Source organism: Hippocampus guttulatus, chromosome 8 (assembly GCF_054856545.1).
Source record: "Hippocampus guttulatus isolate MCC_2025c chromosome 8, RoL_Hgut_1.0, whole genome shotgun sequence".
Classification (NCBI taxonomy): Eukaryota; Metazoa; Chordata; class Actinopteri; order Syngnathiformes; family Syngnathidae; genus Hippocampus; species Hippocampus guttulatus.
In genome coordinates this window covers 2,169,771-2,187,700 of record NC_141268.1, presented here as the reverse complement: position 1 = coordinate 2,187,700, position 17,930 = coordinate 2,169,771, and the positions used below count along the sequence as shown (strand labels likewise).

At 43.8% G+C, this 17,930-nt stretch overlaps 2 protein-coding genes across 4 annotated transcripts in view; one reads left to right on the top strand and one right to left on the bottom strand.

Annotated features, from left to right (window-relative positions):
- Positions 1-17,930, bottom strand: part of plxnb1b (plexin b1b) — a 180,488-nt gene that overhangs the window by 125,290 nt on the left and 37,268 nt on the right. The gene's annotated exons all lie outside the window — the stretch shown is intronic.
- Positions 1,469-17,930, top strand: part of LOC147200821 (uncharacterized) — a 69,502-nt gene continuing 53,040 nt past the window's right edge. Inside the window, 3 exon segments of the mRNA XM_086117370.1 lie at positions 1,469-1,510; positions 5,255-5,408; positions 5,524-6,171. Of these exon segments, the coding sequence (XP_085973496.1) occupies positions 1,469-1,510; positions 5,255-5,408; positions 5,524-6,171 (844 nt within the window).

The following is a 17,930-nucleotide window of genomic DNA, read 5'->3' as shown; positions in this document are numbered from 1 at the left end:
TTGAACAACAAAAGACGAGTTGAGAACACCCGTCGCGCCCAGGCGACATTGGCCATCCGCAAAGTCTGCAACATGTTAATTCGATGTAGACCAGACAGAAAAGGCGCCAACGTACTGGTGGTTCAATGTTTAAAAACAGGTAACCAATCACTACCGAGGGGCCGGACCGGGGGTGCGGTATGCAAATATCAGGGGCAGTGTTTTCCTTGTATGTTACAATAAAAGTCTGAATTGGCGGGAAGGGAGCTCATGTGATGATCATCGGAGCAACTAAACCGTCGTTCGCTCTCAGAGATCCGCTCCCGCCGATATTGAAGACAATTTTCCTGTGTGCCGAGTCATTTCTTTAACTTTGTCCGAGAAAACCTCTGACACTGCCACTTATAGTCTGGAAAATACGGGAGTTGTTTGCCTTTATGTGCTCTGTGACTGACTGCCGACCAATCCACCATGTATCCCGTAAAGTCATCTTAGACCAGGGGTGCCCACACTTTTTGGACCGAAGATCTACTTTTCGATCAATTAACCTCCCGGGATCTACCCTTACCAGCACGGGCGCGCACACACAAACATAAAAACAAACACAAACACACACACGCCATGATGAGAAACAGCCTGAAACGGAGGCAGGCAATGTACTTTTTCAGCCTGTTAACTATCATAGCTCACATGTACCATTTTAAAGTGCTTCTCTGGACCCTCCTAGATTCCTATTCTTTGCCTGTGCCCTCGGTGAATTGTACACAAAGCAAACTGAATGAGAATAATGACGATAAAAGATAGAGCGCAACAGCTCTGATCAAAAGCTGCAATTGCAGACTGCTGAGCGCTAACAACTTCCGGTGACGTAATCACGCGCCATCGTAAATTCAAGATTTACCTGCTTTATTTTATTTTTTAAATGTTTTTTTGTGAAAATGAGACTGATAGGATGATTAGGGTGCAGCGTACATTAACACAAAAAAATATATTAGTGACATGTACAAAGACACAAATGGTTGTTTGTTTTTTTTCTCCTCGACACTCCTCGGATCTACTTGGGATCTGTCTTAGATCTACCGGTAGATCAGGATCGACGTAATGGGCACCCCTGTTTTAGACAGTCTCCAAGCACTTTTGGAAATGGATGGATGGATATAATTGATGGCTATTATTAGCATTTATGGTACAAATTTAAATGTAACTTTTTGTGAGAAGAAAAAAAAATTATCTGCATGCTGCAATTGGCTGGCAACCAGTTCAAGGTGTGACCCCTGCTGCCCGAAGACAGCTGGGATAGGCTACTGCCATGCCCGCCACCCTCGTGAGGAGAAGTGCATTGGAAAATGGATGGATGGATTTCGCTGAATTCAATGCGAACCCTGAGACTCAAACAAAAAGGCCAATGTTCACTCTTATTTACCAGATAATCATAGACACTGACAACCACACAGTTCCTGTACTTTGTAAAACGCACCACCACGGAATTATGCGACACAGCTCTGGGGGTATTCCCAGAGCCGTATCAGAGGTGTGAAAGGGAATTGCATAGTGAAAGGGGATCCCACATCCAGGATCACTTCATTTCCTACTCTGTTGTATTGAAATCAATTGTCCCTGCCCCAGTTGGTCACACATCTATTTATTGAATGTACATTCCATTTCACTGTGTAAAAAGCGCACATAACCACAAGAAAGTCTAATAATTGCCGGATCAACTTATATGGCTCTAAGAATGCTATTCCAATGTCAGAAAATTAAAAACACCAAGGTGTGCCCAGGTCCATTATCCCGAAGGTAGGGACCATCTTTGCTTATCCATCCATTTAGTGAATAAGAAAGGAAAAAATAGAAAGCATTATCTAGTAAAATGTAAAAAAAAAAAAAAAAAAGTAAAGCCATGATCGTGTATCATGCTCTACCTATCAGAAAAACAAGACAAATAAGGTGACTTTGAAAAGAACAACAAAAATAAAACGAAAGTCCAGAATCCTCATTTGTCTGTCTCGTTTGTCAAGGTTATGTAAAATGTGGACATGGCTCATTCAGTTCCTGACAGATAAGAGGGAGAGGACTCTGAAAGGACACAATTTGATATTGTCCCGCTTGCCGCGAGCATGGGTCCCTCGCGCCAAGAAAGTCACCTTGTCTTACTGTGTAGATAAACATGTTCGCTTTTGTCCTTTAATGCTTTCATTGAGCTAACAAAGCAGAGACAGGGAACATTCAAAAAGAGAATTGGGTGCATTTGATTTCTCCCATAATAAACCATACAGTTACAACATGATATGAAAGTGTGTTTTACATACAAATGTACAGAATAATGACTGACTCAATGAAAATGTGCAGTTCGTGGTACTGAGCTACAAACATTTTTGCTTGCCTCATTGAATGCAACAAGTGGAAACTTTTATTTGAAGGTAAGCTGTCTAAACGCGTTATATTTGCTAAAAGAGATGGGCCGCTCGAGTCATTTGACTTGACTCGAGTTGCTATTTTTAGGACTTGCGACTTCCTTGCCAAAACCTTGGCAATGACTTGACTTGGGACGTGGTATCAAAGCTACTCGACTTAGACTTCAACTAAATGACTTGACAAATCATCTTGTTCATAGTTTAAAATCTGCATTTTAACACACCTTGATTGATGCCTTTATGGAAGGAAAGCAATAAAGAAATCTGGCAACCCAGCCAGCTTCATTCGTTGGTGTGAAGTGGCGACCAAAACGCTAACAGCACCGATGGAACATTGATTTGAACCGATAATCCATTATATCGGTGACATTGACAAAAAATAGCATAGCAAAACGCAGTTTGGAACCAATAAAAATATGTGATTGTGACCATTTAAGTACATCTAAGTCACAGAACTAGAGGTAGGATTGTTTGTGAAAACTTGTCAAACCGTTCGTTTCGACTGTTCACAGATTCATGCAACATGTTTACTCCCACATTCAGCAAAATTCAGTATTTAATAGTGTGCTACTTATGTTAGTATAAAAAATAACATGTATTAATCAAAAAAATTTAAGTGTAGACATTCATTTTTAGCAATGTAATTGTTCGTTTCATTGTTAGAGTATTTGATGTACTTTGATATGATAATATGATCAGTGAAAAAAAACATTTTATTGTCACTCCAACATACCGTATTTTCACGACTATAAGGCGCCATTAAAAGTCTTAAATTTTCTCCAAAATGGACAGGACGCCTTATGATGCAGAGCGTCTTGTGTATGCGCTGAGTTCCAAAACCTGACCGACAGCCGATATGCTGTTTATATAGAGAAAAGGCGGAAGTGACTGTGGACAGGCATGCGGCAAAGAAGTCGGCCAATCAGTGAAGGGTGGGCGTGTATATATACATATATGGAGAGAAAGAGAGAGAAAAGGCAGACGTGAGTGACAGGCATGCGGGGAAGCAGTCCGCCAATCAGTGAAGGGTGGGCGTGTAAGTGGACGCTAAAGGGACGCTACAAGCAGGTACCAACACCTGTATAGAGTGTGGCTATGTGCATTGTTGCAAAACAACTTCGGTTTTGGTTTCTAAGAACCCCCGAAAATAAATTCTACAAAGAGACACGCCTACGAAGCTCCGTTCAAACTTCAAGCCATCGGTTATGCTTTTGGCATGCGTGCCCATCTCACGACAGCGGTGAAAAACCAAGTCAACCAAATGAACTCTGAGCTTGCCGTTATTCCCGGAGTCTTGACTAAAGAACTCCAACCGCTGGACATCGGCATCAACCGGGCGTTCAAAGTAAAGTTGCGAACGGCATGGGAACAATGAATGATCGATGGCAAACACAACTTTACAAAGAGTGAGAGGCAGCGCCGGGCGAGTTACGCCACAATTTGCGAATGGATTGTGGCTGCTTGGACGAACGTGTCTGCTTGCACTGTTCGAGTTTTTGGCAAAGCTGGCATCATTTCTGTGGAGCCACATGGCAATGAGAGTGACTGACAACGAGAGGGAACACGGCGTTTTTGATGGATTACCGGTACTTGCACAATTGTTCAATTCTGATACAGAGGATGAGGACTTTGATGGATTTCTGGGTGATGATTGATCGAAAAACATGAGTACATTGTACGATGGCTAAATAAAATACAACGGAACTCAGTTTTGCTTACGTTGCCTTTTTAAAAACGTGTTTTTAGCTTGTATCTGTATGTCTTGGCATGCTACCGTATGCTTCAAGCTAACGTGTTTTTAGCGTCCACGCATGAATGCCGTATGTTTAAGCTGGCGTATGTTTTACCACTTTAAAATTGCGCCCAATAATACAGTGTGTTTTGTCTATGTGTAAAATACAGAAATAGCATCCATTAATGAGACTGCGCCCAACCATACGGTGCGCCGAATGGTCGTGAAAATACGGTATGTTCTGAAAAGTCATGATTTGACTTGCTTGAAATTTGGTGGGCAGTCGATGTGACTTGCTGCTGTTTTAACTCTTTGATGTCATTTAGCAGGATTTTTGGTCACACTGTTGGAGGCGTTACCTCGTCTGGTTCACACAGCTTTATATCAGGCTTGGGTCATCAGGCGCCGACAGGTATGGCAGCCTCGGTCACACGCTCCCTAGTATTATCCCTGTTTTTGTCATTTTCGTTAGTTTTTGGCGACCCTGAGCGGCTTACTTACACGAGGGAAAGGTTGCTGCGCATTGGGGAGTCTACGCTCGGTCTTTTTTCACCAGCACACGAAAATCCACAAGGTTTTTCGGAGCGAATCGCGAGCGGAGCGGCTGCGCTGTACGGAGCATGGAAACGCCGCCGGAGGAGGGGGAAGCGAGCCGGCGTGCTCGTCAAGCTCCGGCAGCGCGGATTTCGAACTCCGCTCACATCGATCCATCTTGCTAATCTACGATCTCTGCCAAACAAGATGGATGAACTTCTTCTCCTCACAAAGACCAACAAAACCTTTGCACGTTCTGCTGCGCTCTGCTTCACTGAAACCTGGCTCAGTGACCGCCACCCGGATTCCGCGCTACATCTACCCGGCTTCCGCCTTCTCCGAGCCGACCGCAACACAGAGCTATCAGTTCCCAAGACACAGTTCCCAAGAAATCGGCAACATCGGAACTGAACGACTATAGGCCTGTCGCCCTGACGTCTGTGGTCATGAAGTCCTTTGAACGCCTTGTGCTGAACCACCTAAAGAACGTCACCGGACCCCTGCTGGACCCTCTCCAGTTTGCCTACCGGGCAAATAGGTCTGTGGAAGACGCAGTCAACATAGGTCTGCACTACATCCTCGAGCACCTCGACAGCACACGGACCTACGCAAGGATTCTGTTTGTGGATTTCAGCTCTGCGTTCAACACCATCATCCCGGAACTCCTCACCCCCAAACTTCTCCACCTCGGTGCGTCACCTACGATCTGCCAGTGGATCCTCAGCTTCCTGACGGGACGGACACAACAGGTGAGACTGGGAGCAACAACATCATCAACACGCACCACCAGCACTGGAGCCCCACAGGGATGTGTCCTCTCTCTACTGCTCTTCTCCCTCTACACAAACGATTGCACCTCAACAGATCCAGCTGTCAAACTCATAAAGTTCGCAGACGACACCACGGTCATCGGTCTCATCAAAGACGGCGACGAGTCTGCGTACCGCCAACAAGTGGAGCAGCTGGAGCTCTGGTGCAGCCGACACAACCTTGGGCTGAACACGCTCAAGACTGTAGAGATGATCGTGGACGTCAGGAAACATTCTTCTCCACAGTTGCCCCTCACACTATCCAACTGCCCTGTGTCAACCGTCGAGACCTTCAAGTTCCTGGGAATCACAGTCTCCCAGGACATGAAGTGGGAAGTCAACACCATCTCCATCCTGAAAAGGGCCCGGCAGAGGATGTACTTCCTGAGGCTGCTGAGGAAGCATGGCCTGCCACAGGAGGTGCTACGACAGTTCTATACGGCAGTCATCGAATCAATCCTGTGTTCTTCCATCACGGTTTGGTTTGGGGCCGCCACAAAAAAGGACAAAATCCGACTTCAACGGACAGTTAGGACGGCGGAAAAAATCATTGGCACCGCCCTACCCACTCTTGAGGACTTGCACACTGCAAGAATCAAGACAAGGGCACGGAAAATCCTCCTGGATCCCCCGCACCCTGCCCACCACCTTTTCCAGCTACTCCCCTCAGGCAGACACTACAGATCCATGCGCACCAAATCCAGTAGACACTTAAACAGCTTCTTCCCTCTAGCCATTAACTCCCTAAACAGTCACTGACGTAGTCACTCTTCTTGTACTACAAATACTGCTACTGGTCACTCTAAAATGGTTCAATGATTTTGTTGTTTACGATGATACTAATGCAGCGTGTTATACCAGAGACAAATTCCTTGTGTGTTCTACATACTTGGCCAATAAAGATGATTCTGATTCTGATTAATTTGTACTCACTCCATGCCGCCCACCACTGAGAGGACCGTGACTGCAGCTACACAGACTGCTGCCTGACTCTGTTAAAGCACTCTTGAAATACAAGTGGTGCTGAACCGTGTCATTTTTTACGGCAAGGTATTACTTTTCTCAGTGTATTGTGCAACCCTGTATTTAAATGATCACTTCTACAACATTGCAAAGAATTCATAATCTCCCATCACTGGTGAGCAATGTTGAGGAGAATACGTCCGCCGGTGACTGATAAGACCCTTTGGGGCAAGATGGTGTGTGTAGGCACCATGATGGTGACCCCGATTATTAAATGTTCTGTGGGCTGGTTTAAAGAACCGAGCGGGCCCTCGGGTCAGAGTTTGCCAGGCCCATCCAGCCTCCATGTTATTGTGGAAAAACAGCAAAATGTGCCGTAAAGTTAAGACTTCAAGTTTTTACCGAGCATTAACAACTGCGTCTTAAACAAATATGTGGCTTATGTGCATATTTCCCTGATCACAGGACCAACAACATAAGCTATGGTTAACTCTTGCTTCAAGCTGTTTATCATACTTAAATGTTCATTCAAAATACTTGGAACACAGCGTCACTGCCATTATTATTAGCATAACATCCATTAGCCTCATTTTAACATTAACAACGGGAAATGCCATGAACACGTTCATGGAAATTAACATCGCTATCCCAGGCTATAATTACTTGGTTTAACCACGGCAGAACAATACTGACAGCCATATATTCTCCAGTCTGTAGAAGCAATTCAAACTACCAGAGCTTTATCTTGCTGACTGTTCACTTATTGTCATGGTCAATCAGGTCTATCACTATCTGTGTCACACTGCTCCCACTGCCAGACTAAAGCTGATACAATCGATAAAATATAAACATCATATACGAAAACATGATTGATTTTTTTTTCATCTTTTTTTCTCTGGATGCCATCCTCAGCTAATGGCTGAAAAACTAACCTATTCGCAGACGTTTGTGCTCATTCTTTGATGCGCGAAGACATTAGAAAATTACACCAGTTATGTTTTGATGTTTTTGTATTAAGTACACATCTTATAGCTCTGTGCTCTCCTGCTTTTTTTAAGAACACAATTCTGTATTTTCCGATGCTAAAACACATGCATCCATCCATTTTTTTTAAATATTGTACCTCATTTAAGGTGAGAGAATTTGTGTGATGTATCATCACAGACCCTCTTCCTTCTGTGCTTTTATTTTGGAGAGTCCACTTCCAGGGACCTTCTGTGTCTTTTTCCCTTGAATTACCAGGCTGGGCCGGAGGGTGCTCCCACACCTGCAGCTGATCAGCAATCACCTCCTGCGTATAAGACAGGGTTCCCACTCTTCCACTTGCTTTTTATTTATGGACCTTTTAATGACTTTTGTGGACCAATTTAGCCATTTTTAAGGACTTTTTCTCCATTCAGCGGGGGATTCACGTGGATTTAATGCCCGATCAGCAATACCTGGGCTGAACAGAAAGCCACATATCACTGAGCTGGTGTTCAAATCATTGCTGCCAAAGGAAGGGCACATCTTTATTTTTAGGGGCAATCACTTAACCCTTTATTTGACATACTGTATGTCAAATTTTCACTTTGCTACCTGTATCACAGGTAGGAAAATGAAAAAAACATTTTAATTAATTCTCAAATAAAACACACAAAGAAAAATTTTAATTGAGAAAATAAAAAACTTCAATTTATTTTCGAATAAACACAACACTAAGAACAGAGGTAATGGTCATGTGAGTCACCTGGACAGGGTTTAGAAAAATCTGGCTTCACTAACAGTCGTACTTATTGCCCATCTTAGCAGTATCCAGTATACCTGAACAGCTGAAATGCATGTCAGAAGTCTAAATCCCAAATGGTCCAACCCTATTATTTTCCCTCATATCACCTTCAATGATCAGACATGTTTTATAATGACAAATATGAAACTGATATAATAATTAGGGAATAGCAGACAGTGACTTAGTTTTCTCCTCAATCTCTTTTGCAAGTTCTTGGCGATCAATTTTCTTCTGTTTTGCTGTGTGCCTCAATGCATTTGACTTGACCAGGAGGCTATGACAAGTTTTACCTCTCACGGAGATGCCCTTCTTGCACACTCAGCAGTAGGCCGATGTATAATCGCCAGCAAATTTTCCGATTTAAACGTTCAAGCTTCTCCAGCCACGCCACTTGAAAATAGCATTGTCCCGGAATATTTGTAGCGACGCCACTCGAGCGAAGCGCGCCTCAGCAGTCGAAAGTCCGCTGCTCTCTGCTGTGTGTGCGTCCACGCGAACATGTACGCACGAGCACGTCTTTTGGTTTCAACCAAGCAACCGACGTCACAAATCAAATACGCTTTGATCTACGACAACAAAAAGCTAGCCTAGCCGAAACAACAGCTAAGCTTAGCTGACGCACACACAGCAGCAGAGAGCAGCGGACTATCGACTGCTGAGGCGCACTTCGCTCGAGTGGCGTCGCTACATATTTGTCTGTCACTTGTCTGTCATCTTATATATAAATGAGATCTGCAAGGTCTCAAAACTATTTAAATGTGTCTTATTTGCTGATGATACAACTTTCTATTGTTCTGGAATAAATCTGAAACAGCTCCTGACAACCATAGAAAACAAATTAAACAAATTAAAAAACTGGTTCGACAGAAATAAATTGTCACTTAACCTGAAAAAAATCCAAGTTAATTGTTTTTGGCACAAGACCAATCAAACACCAAGCTAAAATTATGGTAAACTCAATTGAGATAGAAAGAGTGTATGAAACCAAGTTTCTCGGATTAGTAATAGACTCAAAACTATGCTGGAAGACACATATCGATAACGTAAAAAGAAAAATAGCCAAAACCATAAGGATCCTCTTCAAAACCAAGGAAGTGCTAAATAAGAGATCTTTGTACACATTATACTCTTCATTATTATTACCATATATGACCTACTGTGTGGAAATGCCTGCAAAACAAACACACTCCCTATTCTAAAACTACAAAAAAAAGCAATTCGAATTATTATATCAAAATATACGGAATCCACAAATCCACTATGTATCAAATTAAATGGTTGTTTTGCCTGGTTGACTTTAAAATTGCCCAATTAATGTACAAAGCACACAATAACCTGCTCTGCCAAAACATTCTGAAGTTTTTCGAAATTCGAGAAAGCCGCTATGATTTAAGAGGCACCAACTTATTCAAAAAACTCAAAACAAGAACAAACATCAAGCAAAGAAGTGTATCTATCAAAGGTGTTAATCTGTGGAATAATTTCGAAACTGACCTGAAAATGAGTAAATCGCTTGCCGAGTTCAAAAAATAATTCAAAAAAATAGTACAAACAACCTACATCAATCAGAGTTAAAATGATAAATTCTAAACATTAAATATAATGATAAATCAGAACTAAGTTGATAAATAGAGAAAGGTATTGAAATATCCATTATGAATACAAGAGAAAATTGATACAAGAGTGTGTATGTATAAAATCCCAATACAAACCAAAAGTTGTAAAAATATCACGGTTAAGGGTAAAGTATGAGCCTTAATGGAGACTTCTTTCTTCTTACTTTCTTTCTTTTCTGATTGATATAAAAATTATTTATTAGATATAAACACATAACACGGGGTAGGACTAGATACGTTTTTTACTTCTTCCTACTCCCTTGAACATTATAACTGTGTTGAATGATGAGTGATTTCTCTTTCCTTTATACTATTTTATTTACTTTATTTTCAGTCAAATTATTATTGTATGTGTTTTATGTTCAATAAACAAACAAACAAACAAACTTGTTGAGATCGATAAATTCGATGAATAGATTTTTCCAGAAAATACGGTAATTGTTTGCCGAGCCATCCATTCACTGCCCCAGGATGGCGTCAATCTATTGTTGTTTCCCGGAATGACCCGAAGTGATCACGTGATCATCGTCGGAACTAATCGGAGACGGCAAAAAAGCAGAGCAGGTACCAGGTCCTGCATGTTCCGACAAAACTATGAATGGAAGGGTGGGGAAAATGACATACACAAATGAAATGAACACCGCAGGTTAATTTTTATGGATTTTAGAAGGTTTCCCTGAAGATTATGGACAATTAAGAACATAATTTCACAACTTTTTTTTTGATTGATTTTTATGAACTTTATGGACCCGTACGAACCCTGTAAGAGCTCTGCTGATCTGCAAGTGGGTGCCAGATGATTCTCGCATTATGAGTGGTATCTAGGCCATTGCTCGCTTGCCATTTTTGTATTTTTTGTGCATACTCAATTGTTCTTGTTTGTCTTGTTCCAGTGCCTGCCTCCCTGCCCAGCCTGGCTCCAAATTTTCCTGACCGGACCACTTGACCCTGCACCCTTCCTTCCCCCATCTCCTTCGCTTTTGGATCCTCTGCCGCCATTACCTTTGCCGACTGTAACAATTTGATCACCATGAACGAGTTGCCAATGCCAACCATCACCAGCCAAACGCAGGGCACACATAGACATCCCATTCACAACACAGAAAAACAATTTAAAATCACATTCCCAAACTAAAAAGTATTTTGTCAGTGTTGTACCCGAACGGGTTTAATCGACGAAAGTCTGCAGGTGTTTTATGTATTCATAAAACGATACCGGGGCCCTAGTCAGTGTGTACGTGCGTGCGTGCATGTGCGCCTGTGTGTAAGCGCGGTTCCTACCTCACGTTGTCTTTATTCATGCACATTAAAGTCAACAGTCCTGTTTTTGTTTGAATTGCTCATTTATAAAAAAAAGAGCATACAAGCTCATCCTCATGTAGATTGTAGGGTGAAAATAGCAGGTGTCTACTCCTGTGGACTGATCATGCAGTCATGCATTGTTTAAATAAACAAATAGACACATAAATAAGAACTACTGTAGTTCATTTTTGGAACAATAAAATAAGTTCAAAGTATTTTCCTAGAATAGCACACCGTTTTCATTGATTGTTTTCACGGGCTGAAAAGCAGCTTGCGTGCATGTATAAACGTAAGCTTGTGTTAACATTCCAAAGGTCAGTGCCGCAATCCCATGAAGTGGAGGGGGCTAGATTTAATGAAGGTGGACTAATTAACTGCTGAGTCAGCTTTTCTAATTTCGGGACTCGACTGGGGTAGCATTTGCGTACTCAAAATTCCATGCACAACACGAAAGAAGAACAATAAAAAAAATAGATTATAATACTTACGCTACCTAATAAATTAAACACTTAGACTAACAAGCTCTGTTTTACATTATATTAAAACATGCACTTTACTTACTGTATATCAGTGGCAGTTGAACAGTCACTGAAAGGCCTCAATGAGCAGCAATAATTTATATATATAACACAGTCAAACCTCGGTTGGTATATACATGTATATATATATATATATATATATATATAAAATCCTCATCTTGCCCCTCTGTGAAAATAATGCATCAAAACAGAAAAGCAAGCGAGGAAATCACAAAATCAATTCTTTAGCCCCCCCCCTACAGAATTTATTTTGTGATTTCCTCGTTTGTGAGTACACAACAAAGGAATAACTAACAAAAACATCTGAGACAGTACAGTTTCCAACATTTCACCAACATCTGATCGTTCTGTTGGAGCTACGCTCAAGGAAATGCCAAGGGGGACTACAGAATTTATTTTGTGATTTCCTCGCTTGATTTTCCGGTTTTATGCATTATTTTAAATGTTCGTAGTTTCATTGAAGCACTGTAATCGTTAATTTACATTTTTCGGAGACGGTCATGAACGCCTCTCGTGTCGAAAGGAAGGAGTGTAGCGCCATCTAGTAATCAATCATTGTAGATTGCGTCTTATAACTGCGCGTCCAATATATGAAAAAAATTTAAAAATAGACCATTCATTGAAGGTCCGCCTCATAATCCAGTGCGCCTTTTAGTGTGGAAAATACGGTGTGTGTGTGTAGAAAAAAAAATATATGGATAACTCAGTTGGTAAGGCATCGGTTTGGCGTACGGGAGACGGTGGTTCGAATCCTGCTTGGGGCAAAAATGAGCACAAAACACCATCCAGTGTGGGTCCTTGGGCAAGATCCTTCACGCAAATGCCTACCTCATACAATGATGAGAGACAATAAAACGAATGACATGCCGGCTCAGACGTCGCCGGGCCAAACAAGGTCTGCGTCAGGTGCTGGGGAACCAGAGCACCTTGATGAAAAATGGGCTACTGGAACAAAGCGGAGATGGGCAAGATGCGATAACATGGCTCTGTTGGAATGCTACTACTCAAGCAACCCTAGTCAGAGGGGTTACATGCAGAGAATGTGGGCCAAATGGTGACTTCGAAAACCACAGTCACGGTTGACCACTAAACAACTAGGAGCTCAGTGTTCCAACATCCACAAACGGCAACTGCTGTCACAATTTGAGATTGATGAGGGACAACGCAGGTTCCATGGTGAAAGGCCCCAGGCTGCCAGATCAGAGGAGGAGGTCATACCAGAGATTGGGAGGCAAGCCCCAATGAATGCAGATGATGAGATTGGGAGGCCAGCCCCAATGAATGAAATGCTGAGCGACGCAGCAGCTGACCTGAAAGCTAAGATCATGGCGAGAACGAAAGCTGGACAACCTCCGATTACAACGGATATGTGAAGTACTACCAGAAAGCCTCATGGAAAGTGTGAATGCAGCACTGAGGGCGATCCCTACCGTAACGATCACAGAAACCAATGAGCTGATATACGCTTCAGCATCAGTGACCCTAGAGATGCTTGGCTATAAGAGCAACCGTGGAAGCCATGAGATACGTTACCCACTATGGAAAAGACGGAGGCTAAGATCAAGGCGGCTCGGAAAGATGTGAGTCAATTGACGGAGGCCCAGAGAGGGGTGATGAAAAGGCCGATACCCGAGAGGTACATCCAGATGACCATACCTGAAGCACTCAAAACTGCCAAACAAAGGCTTCAAGCCTTGTCCAGCCGCCTAAAGCGGTACAAGAAAGAGAATGAGGCCAGACGAATAAACAGGCTGTTCGCAACACAACCTGCGAAAGTGTACGCTCAGTGGCAGGGTCCTAACAACAGAGCTGACCCACCAAGACTGGAAACTGAAAGGTACTGGAAAGGCATATGGGAGAAGGAGGTTGCACATAACAGCAGTGCACAATGGCTGGTGACCCTGAGAGAGGAGCACAGCAACCTCCCTGAACAGAACCCAGTTACCATAACAGTGGCAGACATACAGGAAAGAGTCTCAGATATGAAGAACTGGACAGCACCAGGCCCGGACATGGTCCACACCTACTGGCTAAAGAAACTCACAGCACTCCATGAGCGCCTAGCAGCACAAATGAACCAGCTGCTGAGGGATGGGACTCACCCAGGATGGCTAACCGAAGGGCGAACGATCCTGATCATGAAGGATCCCTCAAAGGGTGCAGTCCCATCCAACGATCGGCCAATAACCTGTCTCTCCACAACATGGAAGCTCATGTCAGGCATCATTGCGGCTTCTCATTATTGCGGCTAAGATAAGTGGACACATTGATCAATACATGAGCGAAACACAGAAGGGCATTGGTAGAGATACCAGAGGAGCCAAGTGTCCATCAAATGTGGCATATACCAAGGTGATGCACTCTCCCCACTGCTGTTCTGCATAGGACTGAACCCCCTAAGCCAAGTAATCACCAAGACAGGCCATGGATACTGCCTCAGAAATGGAGCTACGATCAGTCACCTCCTCTGCATGGATGACATAAAACTGTATGCTAAGAGCGAAAGGGACATAGACTCCCTGATCCACACAACCAGGATCTACAGCAGCGACATCGGGATGTCATTCGGGCTTGAGAAATGTAGTCGGATGGTGACTAAGAGAGCAAAGGTAGTCAGCACTGTAGGGGTCTCACTCCCTGAAGGAACAATAGCAGACATTGAGGACAGCTACAAGTACCTCGGTGTATCACAAGCCAATGGCAACCTCGAACTGGCAACAAGGAAAGCGGCTACGGCCATATACCTCCAAGCGAGTGAGGCAAGTCCTAAGAAGCCAGCTCAATGGCAAGAATAAGACCCGGGCAATAAACAGTTATGCCCTGCCAGTGATCAGATACCCTGCAGGAATAATAAGGTGGCCAAAGGAAGAGATTCATACCACGGACGTTAAGACCCGAAAGCTCATAATCATGCATGGAGGGTTCCATCCCAAATCCAGCACCCTGAGACTGTACGCAAGCCGAAAGGAAGGAGGCCGGGGACTAGTGAGTGTGAGAGCCACTGTCCAGGATGAAACATCCAAGCTCCATGAATACATCAAGGAGAAGGCTCCAACCGATGACATACTCAGAGAATGTCTCAGACAATGGGGAACAGAGGATGAGGCCCTGGAAGAGGGACCATCATGGGAGGACAAGCCCCTACACGGGATGTACCACCGGACCATAACTGAAGTGGCTGATCTCAAGAAGTCCTATCAGTGGCTAGAGAGGGCTGGCCTGAAGGACACCACAGAGGCACTCATCCTGGCTGCTCAGGAGCAGGCCCTGAGCACCAGAGCCATTGAGGCCCAGATATACCACACTAGAAAAGACCCAAGGTGTAGGTTGTGCAAAGAGGCACCTGAGACGATCCAACACATAACTGCAGGGTGTAAGATGCTGGCAGGGAAAGCCTACATGGAACGCCATAACCAGGTGGCTGGCATAGTCTACCAAAACATCTGTGCGGAGTATGGACTGGAAACCCCAAGGTCAAAATGGAAAACACCTCCGAAGGTCGTGGAGAATGACAGAGCGAAGATCCTGTGGGACTTCCAGATCCAGACTGACAAGATGGTCATGGTGAACCAACCAAATATCGTCATCATAGATAAAGGGCAGAGGAAAGCCGATGTCGTGAATGTAGCGGTCCCAAGTGATGGAAACATCACAAAGAAGGAACACGAGAAACTCGAGAAATACCAAGGGCTCAGAGAGGAGCTGGAAAGAGCCTGGAAGGTAAAGGTGACAGTCATGCCTGTGGTGGTCGGAGCACTTGGGGCAGTGACCCCCAAACTAGATGAGTGGTTGCAACAGATCCCGGGAACAACATCGGACATCTCAGTCCAGAAATGTGCAGTGCTGGGAACAGCAAGGATACTGCGCAGAACCCTCAAGCTTCCTGACCTCTGGTAGAGGACCCGAGCTGAATGAGGGATGGACACCACCCGAGGGGTGAGACGAGGATTTTTTAAAATTTATATATATATATATATACACACACACACACAATAATAATACCATAGTACAATTCAAGAAACCATAGGATGCTTAAAAATAACTCTTGGATGTAATTCAAATTTTAAGTACCGGTATGTTAGGAGTGCCTCATAATAGAGGAGTCGCAAGTGTTTGGTAGCTGGGCAGCGTGACAGCAAACAGTAGGGTGTGGAAGCTTCTGAGAGGCAGGTGACGCCAGAGGAGCAGGGTAGTAATTATCCAGAGATGTGCAGAAAAAGGGCAGATTGCTTTTGGCATGGTGGAATTTGAGATCTGGTCATGTGATCATGGCTCGCGACTCAAATAAATAATATGACTCTTCCGGGGTACTTCCGGGTTGAGTGAACGCTGGCGTGTCTGGCTGCCGCTGCTCAACCGCAATTTTTCTTTTTTAGCGTTTTTTTACGGTTTACTGTCATTTCTACGGTTTACTCTCGTCATGGGAGAAACCCTACACTCCTATTCGTTGTAGTTTTGGACCGTCGGTCGTCGCACGGTTGTCCTCGGTCGCGCTGTCGCAGCGTCCTGCCTGTTGGGCTGTCGGGCGGGGCCCCGTGCCTTCTCCACCCCTCTGCCTCCGTGGTGGGGGTCTACGGGGCCTGTGTTGCTGTGAACCGTCCTGTCGCTCCTCTGTCTGCCCGTGGGGGGACTGCCGTGACTGGTGCTCTGTGGCGGGGCTTCTTGGGCTCTGCTTCCGGTGGTCGGGCTCCCCGCCTGCGCTGCACCGCTTCCAGGGCGTCACTCCTCGTCCTTCCCGGAGGTGCATCCGCCACGGATCTCGTTGGGGCTTCCACCTCGATGACTCCAGGGGCATCACCTCCTTTTGGTCGTCCTCCCGCCAGCCACGCAGAGACAACGGCAGAAGCGGCGGCCGATCCGCAGACCAGGGCGTGTTGGCCGGCCTGGCTGGGTCGGCTGGTGCTCCTCGCGACGGCGATGTTGCCGGCGTCAACTATTTAAAATCACTATTTAAAATCGCATATTCAGTTAAAATTATAAATAATAAAAGGAGAGATTAATTTAATCTGTGGTTTTATTGTTCTTGTTTTGGTTATAAAGTGTCCTTGCGTGTCTTGAAAGACGCTTATAAATTAAATGTATTATTCTATTATTATTATGACATACAGGACAAATACATGTTCTTCTCATCATTTGGTGAAAGGACAGAAAGTAACTGCGGTAATTGACGTGTGCATCCGCTCCTTTTGACATTTTTGTTTGGTGTGGTGTGCCATGAGATTTTTAATTTAATTTTTAACTAAATTATGTGCCTTGTCTCAGTAAAGGTTGGGAATCACGACTATAGACCATGTGTGTAAAACTCAAGGCCCGCAGGGAAAATGTGGCCCAAAACGTCATTTCATGTGGGCTGTTAAAACCTAAAAGACCTGATTGTCTTCAAATAAGTCTAAATCTTGCATTCACTATAAACTACATTTGAGGAAGATTATGTTACTCGTCAAGTGATGGCATCGGGTCACTTTCAATGTCTTTCAAATTTCCCCAACAAGTGGAATTTAGAAGTCTGAATAAATGACCCCAAATTGTCCAGGAAGAAAGCAGTTTTAAAAAAGATGGTAATGTTATCTCGTTTGTGCTATGATGCAGCGTCAGCTGTGAAAGAGTACAATGTAAGATGTGTTAAAAATATAATCGTGGTGGGGAACTTTTGAAGTTAAAGTGTATAAAGTGATGGAGTAAATCAGGGGTGTCAAACTCATTTTTGCACATTTGTACTACAAATACTGCCCCTGGTCACTTTAAAATGGTTCAATGATTTTCTGCGCCAACTGTACAACTGTTATAGTATTGTATTCTACCACTGATCACTTTAGCTCTGCTTGATACTTTGCACATTGTCTCACTGGGTGGTACCACCGCACTCCGGTTCACTTACATTACAGAATGTCCTGCCATACTTATTTTTCCATTCTTATTTGTTATGTCCTTGTTTATGATGATACTAATGCAGCGTGTTATACCGGAGACAAATTCCTTGTGTGTTCTACATACTTGGCCAATAAAGATGATTCTGATTCTGATTCTAATTGAGTGACGTCTTCCCCCGGAGGGCCGTTATGACAGTGAAACTACAAAAATGTTTAATCGCATAATCACATTATTACTTATAAGGGAAGCAAAATTATTGCAAAATCTCAACGTCATTTATTACATATGACAATTTGACATTTTCTGTACATTTTTTTGCATGGATCATGCACGCTCACACATACGATTTTCTTTCAAGGGGCCACATAAAATGATGTGGCGGGCCGGATCTGGTCCCCAGGCC